We start from the raw sequence: 20,036 nt of genomic DNA on the forward strand, positions 1-20,036 counted from the left end.
ATAAATAAGATACAACATGAGAAACAATTGTGTATTACTAGTGGTAACATTTTGAAACTATAAGTAATTTTACATAAAAGGCTATTCGATTCATTTCTAGATGATGGTTATATTGCAGTATAGAAGTGTTCAAGTATTTTATTGTATTAGTTATTGTTTGCTTGTTTGATTTTCTGATCTTACAGACTACAGAGAAATACAGGCAACATGGAGGGAACTACAATGTTGCAGGATTAAGACATCATCGCTTTCAAATTTAATATCCATCCCAGCTGCATCAAAGAAAAAGTGACTGAAAAACAAAGGTTCAAAGTCAGTTTTATAATTTTTCTTGTGACGCCACTTAGTTTTTTCCTCAATCTCCTTTCTGTGCCGAAGGCCGGGTTGACTAAACCCTGACAGCTTTGCTATTTAAGATCGGGATCAGCCTCACACTCCAAATCGTAGCTGCGTTTCAAGGAGCATATTACTCTCCAGATACTTCATTAATCTCCATCACGGGTTCCAGCACTGACGCAGATGACAACAAGGACAATGCCACCTGCTCCCCCTTCTACACATAATGCAAGTTTTACAGTAGCCCAGATGTCTACACTCAATAAAACATTTGACAAAACCAGTCTGTGTGTGTTTTGGGATGTCTGTATTGAGTGGCACACTGCATGGCACTGGTGATAGCAGTCCTGCCGTCCACTGATTAGAGAATTAAAAGAGACAGCTGACACTGAGTGCAGCAAAGAGGGGACCGTCATAATGGTGTCTGTTAGGCGATGTTGACTTTAGAAGGGCATGATGCTGATTTCAGCCAAAAATTTAAAAAAGGTCAGTTTAAAGCTACAATGTGTAGGATTTAGGTGTGTGTATTAGCAGAAATGGAATGTGGCATTCATAACCATCTGTTCATTAGTGTAAAATTACCTGCAACAAAAAAATAAATGTGTTTCCTTAAGCTTGATATGAGCCCTTCATATCTACATGGCAGCGGTCCGCCTCATGGAGGCCGCCATGTTGCAATGTCATGTTGATACAGGAGCTTAAAAGGGACATTTAGCAGTGCAGCAGGAAAACTGCAACAAAAACCCCCCGACATTTCAGTGGTTGGTCCTCTATACACTGTCTACTGGTTGCTCGTGCAGGCTAATAAGTTATGCTCATATTGCTTATTACAAGAGAAGACAAGGGAGCATGAATCCCCATTGCAAAAGAAGAAAAAACGTAAATGGGAACAAAATCCTAACAATGACAATAATGCAATCTACAACCCCACCACTAGATAACACTAATAACACACTGTAGCTTTAAATCAAACTGCTGATTTTCAGAAGCATAAGACTTTATGAATCCCAAAGGAAATGCTTATATCTGTTCACCTGTGCAGATGAACAGACATGCAAGTCAACATGAAGAGTAATATATAGAGGAAAAAAAAACGATCGGGTGCAGATTTTGATTTCATTTATGATTTAAAGTAAAGTAGTTGGGCTCCCAGTGCGTAGTTCTGGGTTTTATTCCCAGTCACCCATCTGACTTGTCTCTGTCCTTGTTTAAAACATTTCATCTGCATTGTCTCAGTCAACCATGGCACCAATGTTTGCTGGGGAAGTGAGCTGTGTCAGACTGATGTCCCATCCAGGGGGATTCTTGAACTCTTATTCACTTCATTCTGTGGAATCTGGGATAAGCACAGATATACAGTAGTGTTCAGAATAATAGTAGTGCTATGTGACTAAAAGGATTAATCCAGGTTTTGAGTATATTTCTTATTGTTACATGGGAAACAAGGTACCAGTAGATTCAGTAGATTCTCACAAATCCAACAAGACCAAGCATTCATGATATGCACACTCTTAAGGCTATGAAATTGGGCTATTAGTAAAAAAACAAGTAGAAAAGGGGGTGTTCACAATAATAGTAGTGTGACATTCAGTCAGCGGGTTCGTCAGTTTTGTGGAACAAACAGGTGTGAATCAGGTGTCCCCTATTTAAGGATGAAGCCAGCACCTGTTGAACATGGTTTTCTCTTTGAAAGCCTGAGGAAAATGGGACGTTCAAGACATTGTTCACAAGAACAGCGTAGTTTGATTAAAACGTTGATTGGAGAGGGGAAAAATATGCAGGTGCAAAAAAATTATAGGCTGTTCATCTACAATGATCTCCAATGCTTTAAAATGGACAAAAAAAAAACCAGAGACGCGTGGAAGAAAATGGAAAACAACCATCAAAATGGATAGAAGAATAACCAGAATGGCAAAGGCTCACCCACTGATCAGCTCCAGGATGATCAAAGACAGTCTGGAGTTACCTGTAAGTGCTGTGACAGTTAGAAGACGCCTGTGTGAAGCTAATTTATTTGCAAGAATCCCCCGCAAAATCCCTCTGTTAAATAAAAGACGTGCAGAAGAGGTTACAATTTGCCAAAGAACACATCAACTGGCCTAAAGAGAAATGGAGGAATATTTTGTGGACTGATGAGAGTAAAATTGTTCTTTTTGGGTCCAAGGGCCGCAGACAGTTTTTGAGACAACCCCCAAGCTCTGAATTCAAGCCACAGTTCACAGTGAAGACAGTGAAGCATGGTGGTGCAAGTATCATGATATGGGCATGTTTCTCCTACTATGGTGTTGGGCCTATATATCGCATACCAGGTATCATGGATCAGTTTGGATATGTCAAAATACTTGAAGAGGTCATGTTGCCTTATGCTGAAGAGGACATGCCCTTGAAATGGGTGTTTCAACAAGACAATGACCCCAAGCACACTAGTAAATGAGTAAAATCTTGGTTCCAAACCAACAAAATTAATGCCTCGCAGATGTGAAGAAATCATGAAAAACTGTGGTTATACAACTAAATACTAGTTTAGTGATTTACAGGATTGCTAAAACAGCAGTTTGAACATAATAGTTTTGAGTTTGTAGCGTCAACAGCAGATGCGACTATTATTGTGAACACCCCCTTTTCTACTTTTTTGTACTAATAGCCCAATTTCATAGCCTTAAGAGTGTGCATATCATGAATGCTTGGTCTTGTTGGATTTGTGAGAATCTACTGAATCTACTGGTACCTTATCTCCCATGTAACAATAAGAAATATACTCAAAACCTGGATTAATCTTTTTAGTCACATAGCACTACTATTATTCTGAACACTACTGTAAGTCCAGATGGGCCTCAGGGTCTATATAACTTAAAGGGGTCATATATTACACACTTTTTGTTAGCAAGCTAATACTGTATGTCAGCAGGTGACCTAAATCATATAAAGAGGTTAGGACCAGTGGACCGTCCCCGTTGGTTCAGACATTAAGCAGCACTGCTAGAAGTATATGTTTTCCTGTTTGTGAATTTTATGGTTTAAAAATCTCTTGTAGCAGTTTCCCGGCATGTCTAATACTTTGAAATGTGGGTGTAATGATGCTGTGGTCTCTAAACACTTTTGATCTTCTACCTTCACTTTGCTTCCACGTGGGAACATTATCATACAGATCAAAGCACGTGAACAAAAGCCACATGTGAACACACTGCCCCTTCACTGGTCAAAAGTCCTATGTGTATGTTCCAGGGTGTCTATCATAGTGGCATGTCAGGATCCTGCTAACCTGAGGCGCTAACATTGAAGCTATCGCTAGTGTCAGTGACATCAGACGTGTATCTGTATGCTGTGAAATTGTCAACATTGCCTTGACAGTGACATTCATGTCCCTGTGTCTTCGGGTTTAGAGCTTGAGAGACACCTTAAGAGCTTATGGAGTCACTGGACAGAGGTGTTTGCCAATACCTTTGCTGGAGAACAAGGATGCAAGTCTTAAAGTTCTTGGTACTTCCTAGTGTATGGTTGAACTTATGAGACTTGGACGCTAACTAGTGACCTAAGGTGATGACAGGGTGTCTTTGGTACTAGGTCTTTCTATGGATCCTTTAGTACCACTGGAATGACGTTGTGACAAACGACGGGTACTTAGTAAGACTCAGAAGAGGACTGTGATTTGCATTATGAGGGAATATTAGGTATGACATTTTGGCCATGTGGCACATTTCTCCAGGCATAATCCAGCATGCAGGTACCACAGTACTGAGGACCCCAGCAGCAGGGTAAAGCCAAGAAGATGCCCACAATTCACCTGACAACATCAGATAGCCTGTTGCTTGGCTGAGTGGTTGCCATCCAAGACAGAAGGCAGTTCCATAGTGTGGTGTTCTTGGAAGAGAGCTGAGTACCACCTCTTAAGGCGAACTGTGATCCACTTGTTTAGTCCACACCAGTGTTGGAATGTGTGTTCACAGCTCTTTAAATCAAACAATGTGTTGCTTTCAAAGTTGAAGTAGACACTGTTTGCTGTTTAAGTGACTAGGGCAGCTCCTTTCTCAAACAAACAGTGTGGGTGTGTCAAAGAGTGTAGGCCAACTGATGGGTTTGTCTCACAGAGCAAGCAAGAGTACAAATTTAAGCTTCTGTCATGCCACACAACTCCAAAAGAAGTCAACTATGGTCTCTGTGTGGCTTATAAGAGGAGTACAGACATATAATTGTGGGATTTTGATGATTTTTCACCAAGCAGCAACCTCCAGTGCTGAAAATTGAATCCAACACAAAACTGCCAAGTCTTGCAGTTCCTTAAATGGCTACTTGAAGTTGGCTCCAGAAGCGAGTTACTTTCCATAGAAGCTCATGTTAAAAATCACAGACTTTACAGCAGAAATAAATATATTTACATCCTGATTAAAATGGGTTTAGATCACTATAGAGACTTTCCCCGTTCATGACAACTGTGTGTGTGTGTGTGTGTGTGTGTGTGTGTGTGTGTGTGTGTGTGTGTGTGTGTGTGTGTGTGTGTGTGTGTGTGTGTGTGTGTGTGTGTGTGTGTGTGAGAATCATCAATTTAAGATATTTTAAGCCATAAAGTTATGAATAATTAGGGACATGGTTACTTTGAGTGACAACTAGTGGTGGATCCAGGCAGCCACAAGCTAGCTACTAGCACTGGCTACGAGTTGCTGTGGATTTGACCATGTCTGTCATTTCTGAACATTTTATTACAAATATCTGAGATAATATAACTTTACTGTACAGCTAATTGTACAAATGGACCATTTATGAAATCTGTGCTCCCTTATTTCTGTTGAGTGAAATTTTAGCATTTAATTTTTTTATATGAACATTGTTAGCACTGTTAGATAATATCTGTGCTAATTCCTTATTTTATGTTTGTTATCAAGTATTTGCTTTTGTTATCTGTTTGGAAGTGTTTGGAACCTGATTCAACGAAAGTTTCACTTCTATCACGCATGTGCAAGTTCTAGATAAAGGGAGGGCGCCCCCTGTCTGTTGAAAGCCAGTAACATTAGGACTGTGAGATTAAAACACACCCACTGTAACGCCCACAAGCCATGTTCGTGGTCTTACACAAAATGGAGACCGTCAGGGCCTGGTTTCAACATGACTTTCAATAAATTCAAACTGAGGAATATAACGATTTTGTTCTTTGTAAGGGGCAGTATATTACATAAAGAACTGGGTGAAATTACAGCACTAATTAGCAATTATCAAGAGCTTGGTGATGTTTTCTACAGTTATTCCAATGTTACTGAGGCAATATTCTGCTCACAATTATTAATGCCTGTACCCATTCCACTGGGTATGACCACCAATTCCACAGGAAACTCGTTCATAAAACACCTGAACCAAGATTAGCCTGTTAGCTTTAGCTTATTTGGTAACCGAGAGATGAGGGCGTGTTTGGGTTTCCTTCATCCCATCCAGGTTGTGCTAAACTTGCCCATGTTCCACCTCTTTACCCATTTATGGGTTGGCTGGGAGTCAGGTGGAGTTGGGCACTGCCAAGATGGCAACATTGGGAATCACGCGATGCAGCAAAGACACACACATCCAAAACACGTAAAAAGGCATGCTGGGTCAAGAAATATTGTATCAAAAATACAACCCCTGGCAAAAATTATGGAATCACCGGCCTCGGAGGATGTTCATTCAGTTGTTTAATTTTGTAGAAAAAAAGCAGATCACAGACATGACACAAAACTAAAGTCATTTCAAATGGCAACTTTCTGGCTTTAAGAAACACTATAAGAAATCAGGAAAAGTAATTGTGGCAGTCAGTAACTGTTACTTTTTTAGACCAAGCAGAGGGAAAAAAATATGGACTCACTCAATTCTGAGGAAAAAATTACGGAATCATGAAAAACAAAAGAACGCTCCAACACATTACTAGTATTTTGTTGCACCACCTCTGTCTTTTATAACAGCTTGCAGTCTCTGAGGCATGGACGTAATGAGTGACAAACAGTACTCTTCAATCTGGCTCCAACTTTCTCTGATTGCTGTTGCCAGATCAGCTTTGCAGGTTGGAGCCTTGTCATGGACCATTTTCTTCAACTTCCACCAAAGATTTTCAATTGGATTAAGATCCGGACTATTTGCAGGCCATGACATTGACCCTATGTGTCTTTTTGCAAGGAATGTTTTCACAGTTTTTGCTTTATGGCAAGATGCATTATCATCTTGAAAAATAATTTCATCATCCCCAAACATCCTTTCAATTGATGGGATAAGAAAAGTGTCCAAAATATCAACGTAAACTTGTGCATTTATTGATGATGTAATGACAGCCATCTCCCCAGTGCCTTTACCTGACATGCAGCCCCATATCATCAATGACTGTGGAAATTTACATGTTCTCTTCAGGCAGTCATCTTTATAAATCTCATTGGAACAGCACCAAACAAAAGTTCCAGCATCATCACCTTGCCCAATGCAGCTTCGAGATTCATCACTGAATATGACTTATTTTGTAAAACTCAAAATAAATGATCTATCAGTCAATATGTATGTATATGTACGTGTATATGTGTGTATATATGTATATGCATATATGTAGTATGTATGTGTATATATGTATACATGTGTGTGTGTGTATGTATGTATATGTGTGCGTGTATATATATGTGTATATGTGTAGGGGTATGTATATGTATGTGTAGGTATAAATGTATGTATGTGTATATATATGTATTGTATATTTATTTATGTGTTAGTGGGTATGTATATAGGTATATATGTGAGTGTGTATATGTGTGTGTATAAGTGTATATATGTATATAATGTGTGTGTATGTATGTACGTATACAGGTATATATGCACGGCCCAAGCAGAGAGTCACCCCCTAGAGCCTGGTCTGCTTGAGGTTTCTTCCTAAGAGGGAGTTTTTCCTCACCACAGTTGCCTAGTGTTTGCTCTGGGGGTCGACAGGGTTAATATGGAGTGACTTGGGCCAAGTTTGTTGTGATTTGGCGCTTTATACATAACATACTTACACATGAATTGAAATGTAATTGAATATTGAAGTGTATGTCTGTGTTGATATGTAGTGTGTTGTGAATTTGTGTATATGTTGTTATGACTGTTATAATTGTTAGACTCATTCTAGCAGGGGTGGGCGTTGATAAGCTTTGCTTCTGCCCACACCCTTTCGGACTCACAGGTTTGTTTATATAACATTCATATTATTGGTATGTTTCTGTTCTTTCGGATTTGTGTGTGTGCCGAATAAATCCATTCATTCATTCATTCATTCATTCAATACTGCTCTTTAAAAATCTCATGGGCAATATCACGGAGAGTTTATGTTTTTAACACAAAACCCCAAACATGCTTAAGTGTAAAAGGTACAGTAGGTAACATTTTGCACAATATGACCCCCTTTTAATAATGCATGTGAAATTCTGTCAAAAATGTGTGTGCTATTCTCTTGGTCCCAAATGTGCACCTGCAAAGTAAAGAAAATAAAATAAAAAATTGAACCATCATAAAAGTCAACATTTTATAATATTCTGTATGGCAGGAAATCAGAAGTCAACACAATACTCCAGCACAACCAGAAAACGATTCCTGCCGTCTCGAGCAGTGTTTTTCTTGTCCCTATACTTTGTGCGTAAGTGTTTGTGAAGCATTTATGCTGATGGAATTGTACGTCTGTGGTGACCGTGCTCCAAAATAAGATTGTGTTCTCCACAGGAGTCCGAACAAAGAGCCGTAGATCAGCGGTGCTTTGCTGAATATCTTGCCACTATTAATACTCCAGGGAACAAAATGGCCTTTTGATGAGAGCAAAAAAAGATTGAATAAAAATGGTAATTTTAACAAGGACAGTACTGCATATCCAAGTTTTCGATTGGGTGTTTTACAGAGCAAAGCCTGTGCTAGTTCTGCAAAGCATAGTGTTTGTCATGAAAATAAGGTGGATTATAGTGTTTGAGGTTTGAGATCAGTGGCAAAATATAGGATGGTGTTTATTGTGGTGGGATGGGAGGAAAGACAGACGTCAACATGCGCGGCAAATAAGCTCAACTTAGTTTGTAGCTGTAGTGGTAACCACCGATTTTAATCACTCGCACATTCATTATTTCATGCAACAACAAATGTTTATGGCTCTTATATGCTGTGTTTTGAATTCTTTGTTTTCACAAAAGAGTTTTTGAATTCTCTGGGGCTGGTGGTGGTGTTGGCCAACTTAAATTCTGCAAAGAAAATTGTTGTAGTTTTGAAACTTGGGAACTGACAAGTTATTCCCAGCAGTGTGGCCTGCAGAAATTTGGTTTTCAGAAACCAACAATAAATCACTTTGAGGCAAGTAATGCAACCCAGTCTCATGTTTTGTTTTCGTCCTCCTGTCACGAAATGATTCAAATTTTCGTGACGTCACTATTACTAACCCCACTCCTACCCCCAACCCTAACTGTAACCATAACCTAACCCTACTCCTTCCCCCAACCCCAACTCTAACCATAACCACCGTGCACCTGTCACAGAATGAATTAGAATAAATTTGTGCTCCCATGATGAAAATTTTGCACTTTTCGTGACAATATGACGAACCAGTAGATTAATGTATATTTTGTGCTGCTGAATCACGACATGCCTTGAGACTGGGTTGCGTAATGAAGCTATTTAGAATCACACAGGAGCAAAACACAAAACAACCCTCCACTTCTTATTGTCTAACAGGCCTGTATGGGGTTTATATAGTTTTGCTGTCACTGTAGGAAAGTTTTAACCTCCTGGTGTGTTTTTATATATATATATATATATATATATATATATATATATATATATATATATATATATATAATATATATATATATATATATATATATATCTGCCCTCACAGAATGGAAATCATTTGCAGAAGTAGAATGCCACTCAGAGAAGGCATACTTCCACCAGCATTTGGAGTGCTGTAACAGGAACCCATTCTCTCGCACAATTTTTTTGGAAGGTGAAAAAACCTGGATCCTCCCCTCTATTTGAATCCACATCAAAAATGATCTTTATATATCTCAGTAAATATTAGTAATTTTTTTCACTTGGTTTAACATTGTGGCACAAAGGGCATTTGTCAACATTTTCATGAATTTCTTAGGAGATAATGCACAGATCTTTTTGAAAAAAGAATTAGGTCAACATCACTCGGAAGGTCTGCATGCACATACACACACATACGAGGGCTGTCAATAAAGTAACGGTCCTTTTTATTTTTTTCAAAAACTATATGGATTTCATTCATATGTTTTTACGTCAGACATGCTTGAACCCTCGTGAGCATGCGTGAGTTTTTCCACGCCTGTCGGTGACGTCATTCGCCTGTGAGCACTCCTTGTGGGAGGAGTCGTCCAGCCCCTCGTCGGAATTCCTTTGTCTGAGAAGTTGCTGAGAGACTGGTGCGTTGTTTGATCAAAATTTTTTCTAAACCTGTGAGACACATCGAAGTGGACACGGTTCGAAAAATTAAGCTGGTTTTCAGTGAAAATTTTAACGGCTGATGAGAGATTTTGAGGTGATTCTGTCGCTTTAAGGACTTTTCACGGTGCGAGACGTCGCGCAGCGCTCTCAGGCGGCGTCATCAGCCTGTTCAAGCTGAAAACCTCCACATTTCAGGCTCTATTGATCCAGGACGTCGTGAGAGAACAGAGAAGTTTCAGAAGAAGTCGGTTTCAGCATTTTATCCGGATATTCCACTGTTAAAGGAGATTTTTTTAATGAAAGACGTGCGGACGGGTCCGCGCGTCGGGACGCAGCCGCCGCGACGCTCCGCCACAGGAAAAACACCTCTGTTGAAAGCCTTAAGGACAAGTTGGAACATGTCCTGCCTGTTAAACAATTTCTCATATACTCACTCCACTGAAAGCCATCAAAAGCCGCCTGGATTTTACAAATGGTTAGCAACACGGAGGTGTTTTTCCTGTGCCGCCGCACCGCGTCGGCTGCGTCCCGACGCGCGGATCCGTCCACACGTCTTTCATTAAAAAAATCTCCTTTAACAGTGGAATATCCGGATAAAATGCTGAAACCGACTTCTTCTGAAACTTCTCTGTTCTCTCACGACGTCCTGGATCAATAGAGCCTGAAATGTGGAGGTTTTCAGCTTGAACAGGCTGATGACGCTGCCTGAGAGCGCTGCACAACGTCTCGCACCGTGAAAAGTCCTTAAGCGACAGAATCACCTCAAAATCTCTCATCAGCTGTTAAAATTTTCACTGAAAACCAGCTTAATTTTTCGAACCGTGTCCACTTCGATGTGTCTCACAGGTTTAGAAAAAATTTTGATCAAACAACGCGCCAGTCTCTCAGCAACTTCTCAGACAAAGGAATTCCGACGAGGGGCTGGACGACTCCTCCCACAAGGAGTGCTCACAGGCGAATGACGTCACCAACAGGCGTGGAAAAACTCACGCATGCGCACGAGGGTTCAAGCATGTCTGACGTAAAAACATATGAATGAAATCCATATAGTTTTTGAAAAAAATAAAAAGGCCCGTTACTTTATTGACAGCCCTCGTAGATATGGACAAACAGCATTTCTGTGGCTACGTTTACATGCCGTTAATATTCAGGATAAGATCAATATTCTGGTTTCTGAATCATTATGAATAACCCGTTTACATGTTTAAGCAGACAGAGTTACTCCTGTATACATGGTCATTGGTATCATTTGGAATATCCCCATCAGCGAAGCACGTCTTCCACCGGTGCTTGATTTGGTCTGTCGTTCGTGCAAATCCTGCTTTGCATAACTTTTCGGCCACCTTCTTGTAAATGTCGCTATCTCGGTACTTCCTACCTTCAATAAAAGACATTATATTCATGTCTTTCACGATACTAATGAAGTATTCAGTTTCCTCCTCCCTCCAAAAGTGTGGTGCTGTGCTGCCGTGTCTGGATTTCCCCATGCTTGTTTACCTCTGCTTCTGTGGTGTCTGGTGGGTTGCACGTGCCGCATACAAGTAGTTGCTGTACTCAAAAGACCAAGATTCCTTGCGGATAGGACATGTGCAGAACACAAAGTAATGTTCCTTTCTATAGGGATATTCCGATGCGCGTTTATATGACCTGATATTCGGGTTAGAAAAGGAGTAACCCAGGGGTCATATTCGGGTTTTTAAAAACCGGAATATGAGCCTATTCGGGTTTTTGCAAGTGTTTACATGACCGTGCGCAACCGGGTTATTGCTAATATTCTGGTTATGAAAGGGTTATGAAAGGGTTATTGGCTGCATGTAAACATAGTCTGTGTTCCCCACCAGAGTGGGGGAGGACAATTCAGCATATGTAGATTGTGAATATCTAAGAACAGGAGAACTTTTGTTTGAATTTGGATAACAATCCATATGTTGTTGATCAAAATCCACTGTTAAAGAAAGTGGGGTGGGGGGGTCCTGTTTCCGCAACCTTAATGGTATAGTGCCAATGGGTTTTTTTAAGCTTTAAGTCATAAAATTTGAAAAACTCCTTTGTCCCTCAGGCAATCAGACTGTACAATTCCCCACTCAACGGGAGCAGTAACATGAAGACAGAGGTCGGGAATGAGAGGAACAGTAGTAGCCAGTAAACTAGTACTGAATAGTATGTCTGGTATATTGTGTATTTATATTTATATTTGCTACTCTGTGTGCTTCTTATCCTGTGTGCTGTGATACAATGCTGCTGAAACCTCAATTTTCTTGAGGGAGTCTTCCCAAAGGATCAATAAAGTTCTATCTAATCTAATCTCTAATCTAATAAAAAGAATTTTATTTGGTGCCACTATATTTTTATTCTTTAGCATTTAAATAATAATTCACAATATGATATTGCTAATATGATCAAAATTCATGCTGTCTAGAAACAATTTAGAATTTCAACCCCTGAGGGGGAGAAATTCAAGGGATCAGATACTATGACCAACATTTGGTAGATTTACAAGAAATCTTATGGATGTTAACATGAGATGGCTCACGGGTAATCTCAAAACCTCAAACATGTGCACATACACTTACTCTTGTAGTTAGTCTGCATGACAGCAATAAAGGTGACACAAGTATTCACTATGGAATTTCCCCCCAGATAAATATGTCATTTTCATTAAAGTGAGCTGTAATTTTGCAACATGTTACAAAAATAAACCTACAACCCCATTTCCAATGAAGTTGGGACATTGTGTAAAACGTAAATAAAAACAGAATACAATGATTTGTAAATCCTCTTCAACCTGTATTCAATTCAATACACCACAAAGACAAGATATTTAATATTCAAACTGATAAACTTTATAGTTTTTGTGCAAATATTTGCTCATTTTGAAATGGATGCCTGCAACACATTTCAAAAAAGCTGGGACAGTGGTATGTTTACCACTGTGTTACATCACCTTTCCTTCTAACAACACTCAATAAGCATTTGGAAACTGAGGGCACTAATTGTTGAAGCTTTGTAGGTGGAATTCTTTCCCATTCTTGCTTGATGTACGACTTCAGTTGTTCAACAGTCCAGGGTCTTTGGTGTCATAATTTGTGCTTCATAATGCGCCACACATTTTCAATGGGCAACAGGTCTGAACTGCAGGCAGGCCAGTCTAGTACCCACACTCTTTTACTATGAAGCCGCGCTGCTGTAACACGTGCAGAATGTGGCATTGTTTTGCTGAAATAAGCAGGGACATCCCTGAAAAAGACGTTGCTTGGATGGCAGCATGTATTGCTCCAAAACCTGGATGTACCTTTCAGTATTGATGGTGCCATCACAGATGTGTAAGTTGCCCATGCCATGGGCACTAACACACCCCCATACCATCACATATGCTGGCTTTTGAACTTTGCGCTGGTAACAATCTGGATGGTCTTTTCCCTCTTTTGTCCGGAGGACACGACTTCCATGATTTCCAAAAATAATTTGAAATGTGGACTCATCAGACCACAGCACACTTTTCCACTTTGTGTCTGTCCATTTCAAATGAGCTTGAGCCCAGAGAAGGTGGTGGCGTTTCTGGATGTTGTTGATGCATGGCTTTCGCTTTGCATGGTAGAATTTTAACTTGCACTTGTAGATGTAGCGGCGAACTGTGTTAAGTGTTCCTGAGCCCACGTGGTAAGATCCTTTACACAATGATGTCGGTTTTTAATGCAGTGCCGCCTGAGGGATTGAAGGTCACGGGCATTCAATGTTGGTTTTCAGCCTTGCCGCTTACGTGTAGAAAGTTCTCCAGATTCTCTGAATCTTCTTATTATATTATGGACTGTAGATGATGGAAACCCTAAATTCCTTGCAACTGAACATTAAGAAACATTGTTCTTAATCTGTTGGACTATTTTTTCATGCAGTTGTTCACAAAGTGGTGATCCTCACCCCATTTTTGCTTGTGAATGGCTGAGCCTTTTGGGGATGCTCCTTTTATACCCAATCATGACACTCACCTGTTTCCAGTTAGGTGTTCCTTGAATATTCATCAACTTTCCCAGTCTTTTGTTGCCCCATTTTGAAATGTGATGCAGCATTCATTTCAAAATGAGCAAATATTTGCACAAAAACAACAAAGTTTATCAGTTTGAACATTAAATATCTTGTCTTTGTGGTGCATTCAATTGAATATAGGTTGAAGAGGATTCGCAAATCATTGTATTCTGTTTTTATTTACATTTTACACAACGTCCCAACTTCATTGGAATTGGGGTTGTACATTATAATGCTTGGATTTTGGTACAAACTAAATTTTCTCAGTTTTGTGAAATCTGAAAGGCCCTATATCTTTAATCAAATCTGTTCCAAATGTTGTTGTGTGTTCTTCCATGACCCATTCCCGAACCTTCTATCACATTTCACGAAAATCAGTTGAGTATTTTTTGCATAATCCTGCTAAGAAGCAAAGAAACAAACAAACAGCACTGAAAACATTACCTCATAAAAAGGTACTTATAAGCAGCATTGCTAGTTACTTTGAAAAAGTAATCCGATTACTGATTACTCTTTGAAAAAGTACGCTAGTTACTTTACTGATTACGCTATTTAAAGGTACCTAAATTAGATTACTAGTTACTTTATTAGCTGCTAATGTAACTAAAGTAAATCAAGTAACGTAGCAACACTGCTTATACACAACACTATGCAGAAAATACGAAAGCGATAGTTGTTTTCATAAGTATTATAAAATAAACTGTGAAACAAAGAAATGGTAGAAAACAGATCTTCTGTTGGCTCAAAGGTTGTGACAGCAGCATGAGTCAAGTGGAGCCATTCTGCCGACAGTCAAACCACAGTGACACCAAACCGAGTCTTAAAACATGCACGAACACACAGCCCGTGCTGTGCCAGTGTAAATCACATGCACATCAAAATAATTACAGCTTTAAAAAGCAAAGTATGACTGATGACAAATAAACACATAAATAACCAAATCATTTTACACAACAGGAACTATATGCACAGGGGATTTTCTTGGGTCATTTATGACTAGTATCAAAATATTATATTGTGTCATTACAGAGATGAAATAGTATATCTGTTTTGTGGCACATTAAAATTGCTGCCATGTAATTATTTCCATTGTGTGGATTCTCTGTCTGGCACATGTTGCAGACATTAAATGAATGTAACATGAATGTAAAATCAGGATGCGGTTTAGTAACACTCGACTGTTGCTTCTTTAAGAAAGTTTATGCAACAGTTCTCACAGATTTGTGCCATACTGTCACGATACAACTTAATGCATTTTCTGGACTATAAGTCATAGGGTTTTTTGTTCTTTTGTAGTAGTAGTAGTAGTCTGGAGGTGCTGTGACTTACACTCTTGGAAATACAGGAATAATTTATTTGATTATTCTGCCCATGAGAATGACAAAACATAAAATATCTCTTTGCCATACATTGCTGAGAGGAGTGTCTCAGAAAGGAAGCATGTTAGTTGACACATTTTGTATTTAATTTACAACCAGTATTTGGACAATGACACAATTATAATTTTGTTTCAGTGTACAACCACAATGACATTTAAGATATGCTTGAAGTATCAGCTTTCTACTTTGATTCATGGGGGTTTAACAAAAACATTGCGTTTAGCATTTATTAATTACCGACATTTGAATACATAGTCCCTCCATTTACAGAGGCTATAATTAACTGGGCAAAGTAAATATATGTGAATCACTTTTACAGGGATGATACAACATCATTTCCAAGTCACTGAATATGTCTTAAGGTGCCTTGACGCTTGCACAAATTTGATCTACACACACTGGCACGCAATCTGCCGTGCAGGAGAGTAAACTTGTTGCAAAGTGTTGTAAATGTTGTAAACTGGGTGTGGCTTCGTGCAAATGTGCAAAGAAAATTGTGAAATTTTCAAAATCTGTGTCACGCATTAATTATGTGAACTCCATGTGAACATTGCGCACACAATTAAAACAGTGCAGCTGTTCATTTAAACATAATTTTACAGCCACTCATAAGAAGGAATGAACATGCAACTGTTTTACCAAACAATTACAATATAAATATTACAAATAATTACCTTTTAGACTATTCCAAATGCGTTCTCCACCTCATGAAGCACAGGAGAGAGAGAAAAGCTGCTGCCAAAACAGTCCGCTGTCATTCCGGAAGCAATTAGAGGTGTTTTCATCAGCCAAACTCTGAGAGAAAATGATTAATCTGCTACAAAATAATTGTTTTATATACGCAGCATCCAGCGGCACAACGCGCAGCATCCAGCTGGGAACACAGTGGGCGACACTGTCATGACAAATTGCGCGGAAGTGCGGAGCCAAAGTGCATGCAACTGTCAAGGCAGTTTTAGACTTAAAAAGTCGAATAAAGATGGCCCTTTAACGAAAATACTCAAGGATTTCTAATGAACTGCAGTAAGAGCCAATTAAACACATCAATACCTGTATATTTAATTTGCTTTTTAATTAACAAAATGTTCATTATATTTTGGAAACAGACATGACTGAATTAGCTATTTTTGCAGGAGCGATAAACTGCAGCACATGTGGAACCGGTGTGGTGTGTGTTTGAGAAAAGAAGAGAGTTTCAATCCTATTCAGATCGCAAGACCCATTCGTGCTGGTGCTTATCCACATATACATAGTGTGAAGTGTATGAGCCAGTCCCCCTGGGTGAAAACAGATGGGCCAGTCCATCGCGCGTTACTTCTCCAGCCAGTGACAGAACCCATTTACAGCTGATCAAAGTGTCTTGTCCAAGGACAGAGACAGGGAACATGAAGAGGAATCAAACCCAGGTCTGCATATTGGTAGCCCAACACCTATCCCACTCAGGTACCTGCTCTGCTGTATAAAATTCTCAAGGGGGGCATATTTGGTCTGCGGTGCTTTTGTCATTGTGGTTAAAGCACTAAAATAAAAGCTTTTATGGCAAATGCATTCACATTCTATATGGATTTCCAACTTAAAAAAAAAAAAATTAAGCTTACTTCCAAAAACCGGTTGTGCAACTTAATGTTCAGTATAATTCTGCAGAATAGTTAAATAGTATGAGTGTTCATATCCCTGCACTGGAGCTCTGGGATTTCCCATAACAATCATTTGATATTCCATCCACATTCCTCCATCTGCACCACTTTCAATTTTCTCTCTGAGCTCCCATTTACAGTGTCCCGCAAGATGCCTCCAGCAGGGCAGTTTCTCTCCGTGGGGTCGCTCTGCTTTGGACTGACCATCACAAAAATAACGGTCAGTATGTTAATTCGGCATGCTCAGAGCTATTGTGTGTATAACCTACATATTTGGTCTTCTTTGCTCTGCCGCAGAACCAGCATGCACTTAGATTCATTTTTCTCCTTGAATAATATGTGATTTTCTTCATCAAGAATTCAATTTTAAAAATTCACATAAGCATACGAATTATGAAACTGATGATTTTTTTTCTGTAATAATGACAGAACAAAGTGAAATGTTTGGTCTGTTCACATGTGGAGAGAAGGTCATAGAAGCCTCCATAGTTACACTTATATCTATTACACTGAATCCTTATAGATGAAACTCCCACTGGGTAATTGCTCAGAGATTCCTCTCACGAGGTGAATACAAGGTCTGTCAATACAATCTTGTTTCCTCCGTCTACAGGTTTAGCAGCAGACAACACTCACAGGCCTGATGGCAAACACTACAGCAGTTACGTATGTGCCTTGACCAGACCACTGCATCCTCCAGGATGTTAGGTTTGTGTTGCTTTTTGGATATTTGACTTTTTTTTTCTTCTTTAACTTCAACGCCTTTGTTGAAATTGCTGATAAGTTTCCAAGGACTGCTGAAGGAAGACAGACACAGGCGCAAGGTTTTTCTCAAGCTGTTTCCATTGGCCTGTGTTTACCTGACACTTGGATTGACAGAGGAGTGATTGGAAATATCCACCATTCACTGCCGTGAGCTCCTGAGTGCACGGAAAGTGCTTTTGTAGTCTGGCTGTAATGGGCCAAGTTTGAATTGAAGGTTGAGAGAAATAGCCTCATTGCAGTTGTGCACTGTGAGGAACTGACACACCACAAATAATACTGAGAAGTCAGGTCCAGTCAGGCACAGACCAAATACAATAGAATGAAAACTCTAATTTCTTTTGGCTTCTCCCGTTTTGCTCTAGGTTGCTACAACAGATCCAGTATGGATCCACATGTTGATTTAGCATGTTTTATGCCAGACGCCATTCCTGGCGCAACTCTGAATGTTCAAGGGGAATGGGGTACTGGTGGCCTTGAACTGGGGGCCGTCTTATTTGAAGGCAACCGTGCTAACCATCAAAGATGAGCAAATCAATCAGTCTTTGGCAAACTGGAGATTCTATCAATGAACAGGCAATCAGAATTAAAGACACCCCACTGTCACCACCACCACAAAGCGTATATATTCTCGGGTTTGATTGCTAGTCTGTTACGTGATTGATTTTTAGCCTCAGAGCAAAGTGAACAGAGGTTGTTGCAATGGCCATGTTTGTTTGTCTGGCTGCAGCAGCATCAATAGGGCACTGTAGTCTCATTTGAACCCTGCGTGATATGTGCAATATATTTATTACACAACGAGAGCATAACAGCGTAACTTCACATGAAAAAATGGTGGACTGTTTTGTTTTTGGCTGCAATCACCGAAGCAATCGCAAGAAGTTTTTTTTTTTTTTTTTGGTTCCCAGTGGAGAAGGGAAGACGAGACGAATGGAAGACGTGTCGGTAAGTGTTAGCCTACACAGCTAACCAGAGTAGCTACGTTCTCTCACCTGCAAAACCGCCTCAACACGTTTCTGCTCGGGGTCATAAACAAACTGCAACACATGTCCACTTTCCCACCACATCATCACTTTTTCTTTGCATTTTCACTTTGTTTGCATGTAGTATGCCCAAACAAAAACTCAGAGAAAATGCTGTGGATTTTTCCCCGGAATTAGAGAAATTACATCATATGCGTCATATTTTACCCCTTTTGCGTCCACCATCAACCCAAGACTACGGTGCCCAATATCTTCAAAACGCAATTTCAATCAAACTTGGTGGATAAAGTCAGTGGACTGTCATCTCAAAAAACAGGTTGTGTCAAGGTCATAGGTCAGAGATCAAGGTCAAATCAGAGGCCATCATCTAAAATACACTAGTAACCATATCTCAGGCACCGATGAGATAGTGAACTGTGGGTGTGATTATTTTGTTTGCTGTTTTTTTGTATGAACATCTGCTCTGTTGGTGTGAACCAAGGTAGCAGACCTCTGAAGACAATAATGTCACCTGTCCATGTCAACTGAAATAAGAAAAATTAGCAGTGAGTGAGTGTGTGTATGGGGGAGGCGGTAAAGACGTGGAGCGTGGGTGAGGTGTGTATGAGTTGGGTAGGACAAATTAAGTATGAACACCAACAAGCTCAGCAGACAGGCTAACCTCAATTTGGGTGTTTATTACATCATATTTTGGGGGCTGAGCAATGGTTTTGCTTTGGTGTGGCCATTAAAAAAATAGAACCCACTAATTTTCTCAGAAATTGTGGATTAACCAAACCTAACATCCTCAATCTAAGGATAGCTGCTACAAATGCTAATTTTGTTAGCATCTTTTCAACAAGCTCAGCTAACAGGCTAACCTCAGTGCAGGTGTTTATTACATCATTTTTTGGGAGGCTGAGTGGTGGTTCTCATAACAGTTTTGCTTTGGTGTGGGCATTAAAAACTATGACTCGTTTCCTGAGTAGTCTTGAATAAAAGCCTTAACATCATGAAGCTAACAACATCTGCTACAAATGATAATACATTACCATTTATAGGTACATCATACGATAATTTCATTCAACGCAAACACTGCGTTGAACGTCTACAAACATTGTAGACGATCTGTTTGGAGAATTAACCACACAGCAACCCACGTCATCACAGTTATTTGCAATAAAATGCTAAAAAAATTACAGGCCTTCATATTTGCTGCAGTCTGAGCCAGCCTCTAACCAATCGCAGCGTCAGCAAACAAGCTGTCACTCAAAGTAGCCACGCCCCTATGGTGGAGGAAATCTATGCTTTGTTGCATTGTGAACGTGAAAACAAACACCATGATGATGCCTGAAAGACAATAAATACATATTTTGATTATACCACTGGCTTTGATCTTGCATGTATTTTGATCTAAGATTTTTTTTTTCTTTTTTTATTTCTTGCCTCAGCAGAGTATTGTGTAACAGCATGTTCAAGGATGATGACAATAACCTGTTTCTCACCCCCCCCCCCCAAAA

At 39.7% G+C, this 20,036-nt stretch overlaps 1 protein-coding gene across 2 annotated transcripts in view; it reads left to right on the forward strand.

The window, feature by feature from the left end:
* Positions 1-616, forward strand: part of LOC117524207 (obg-like ATPase 1) — a 171,059-nt gene extending 170,443 nt beyond the window's left edge. Inside the window, exon 5 of one of the 2 annotated variants that reach the window (XM_034185976.1) lies at positions 348-616. In XM_034185976.1, the coding sequence (XP_034041867.1) occupies positions 348-392 (45 nt within the window). In that variant the 3' untranslated portion in view covers positions 393-616. Of the gene's footprint in view, positions 1-185; positions 283-347 lie in introns of those variants that run through there. The other variant, XM_034185975.1, reaches the window with a different exon arrangement.
* The last annotated feature ends 19,420 nt before the right edge of the window (positions 617-20,036 follow it).

This window comes from Thalassophryne amazonica, chromosome 14 (genome assembly GCF_902500255.1).
Source record: "Thalassophryne amazonica chromosome 14, fThaAma1.1, whole genome shotgun sequence".
In the NCBI taxonomy this organism is placed as follows: domain Eukaryota; kingdom Metazoa; phylum Chordata; class Actinopteri; order Batrachoidiformes; family Batrachoididae; genus Thalassophryne; species Thalassophryne amazonica.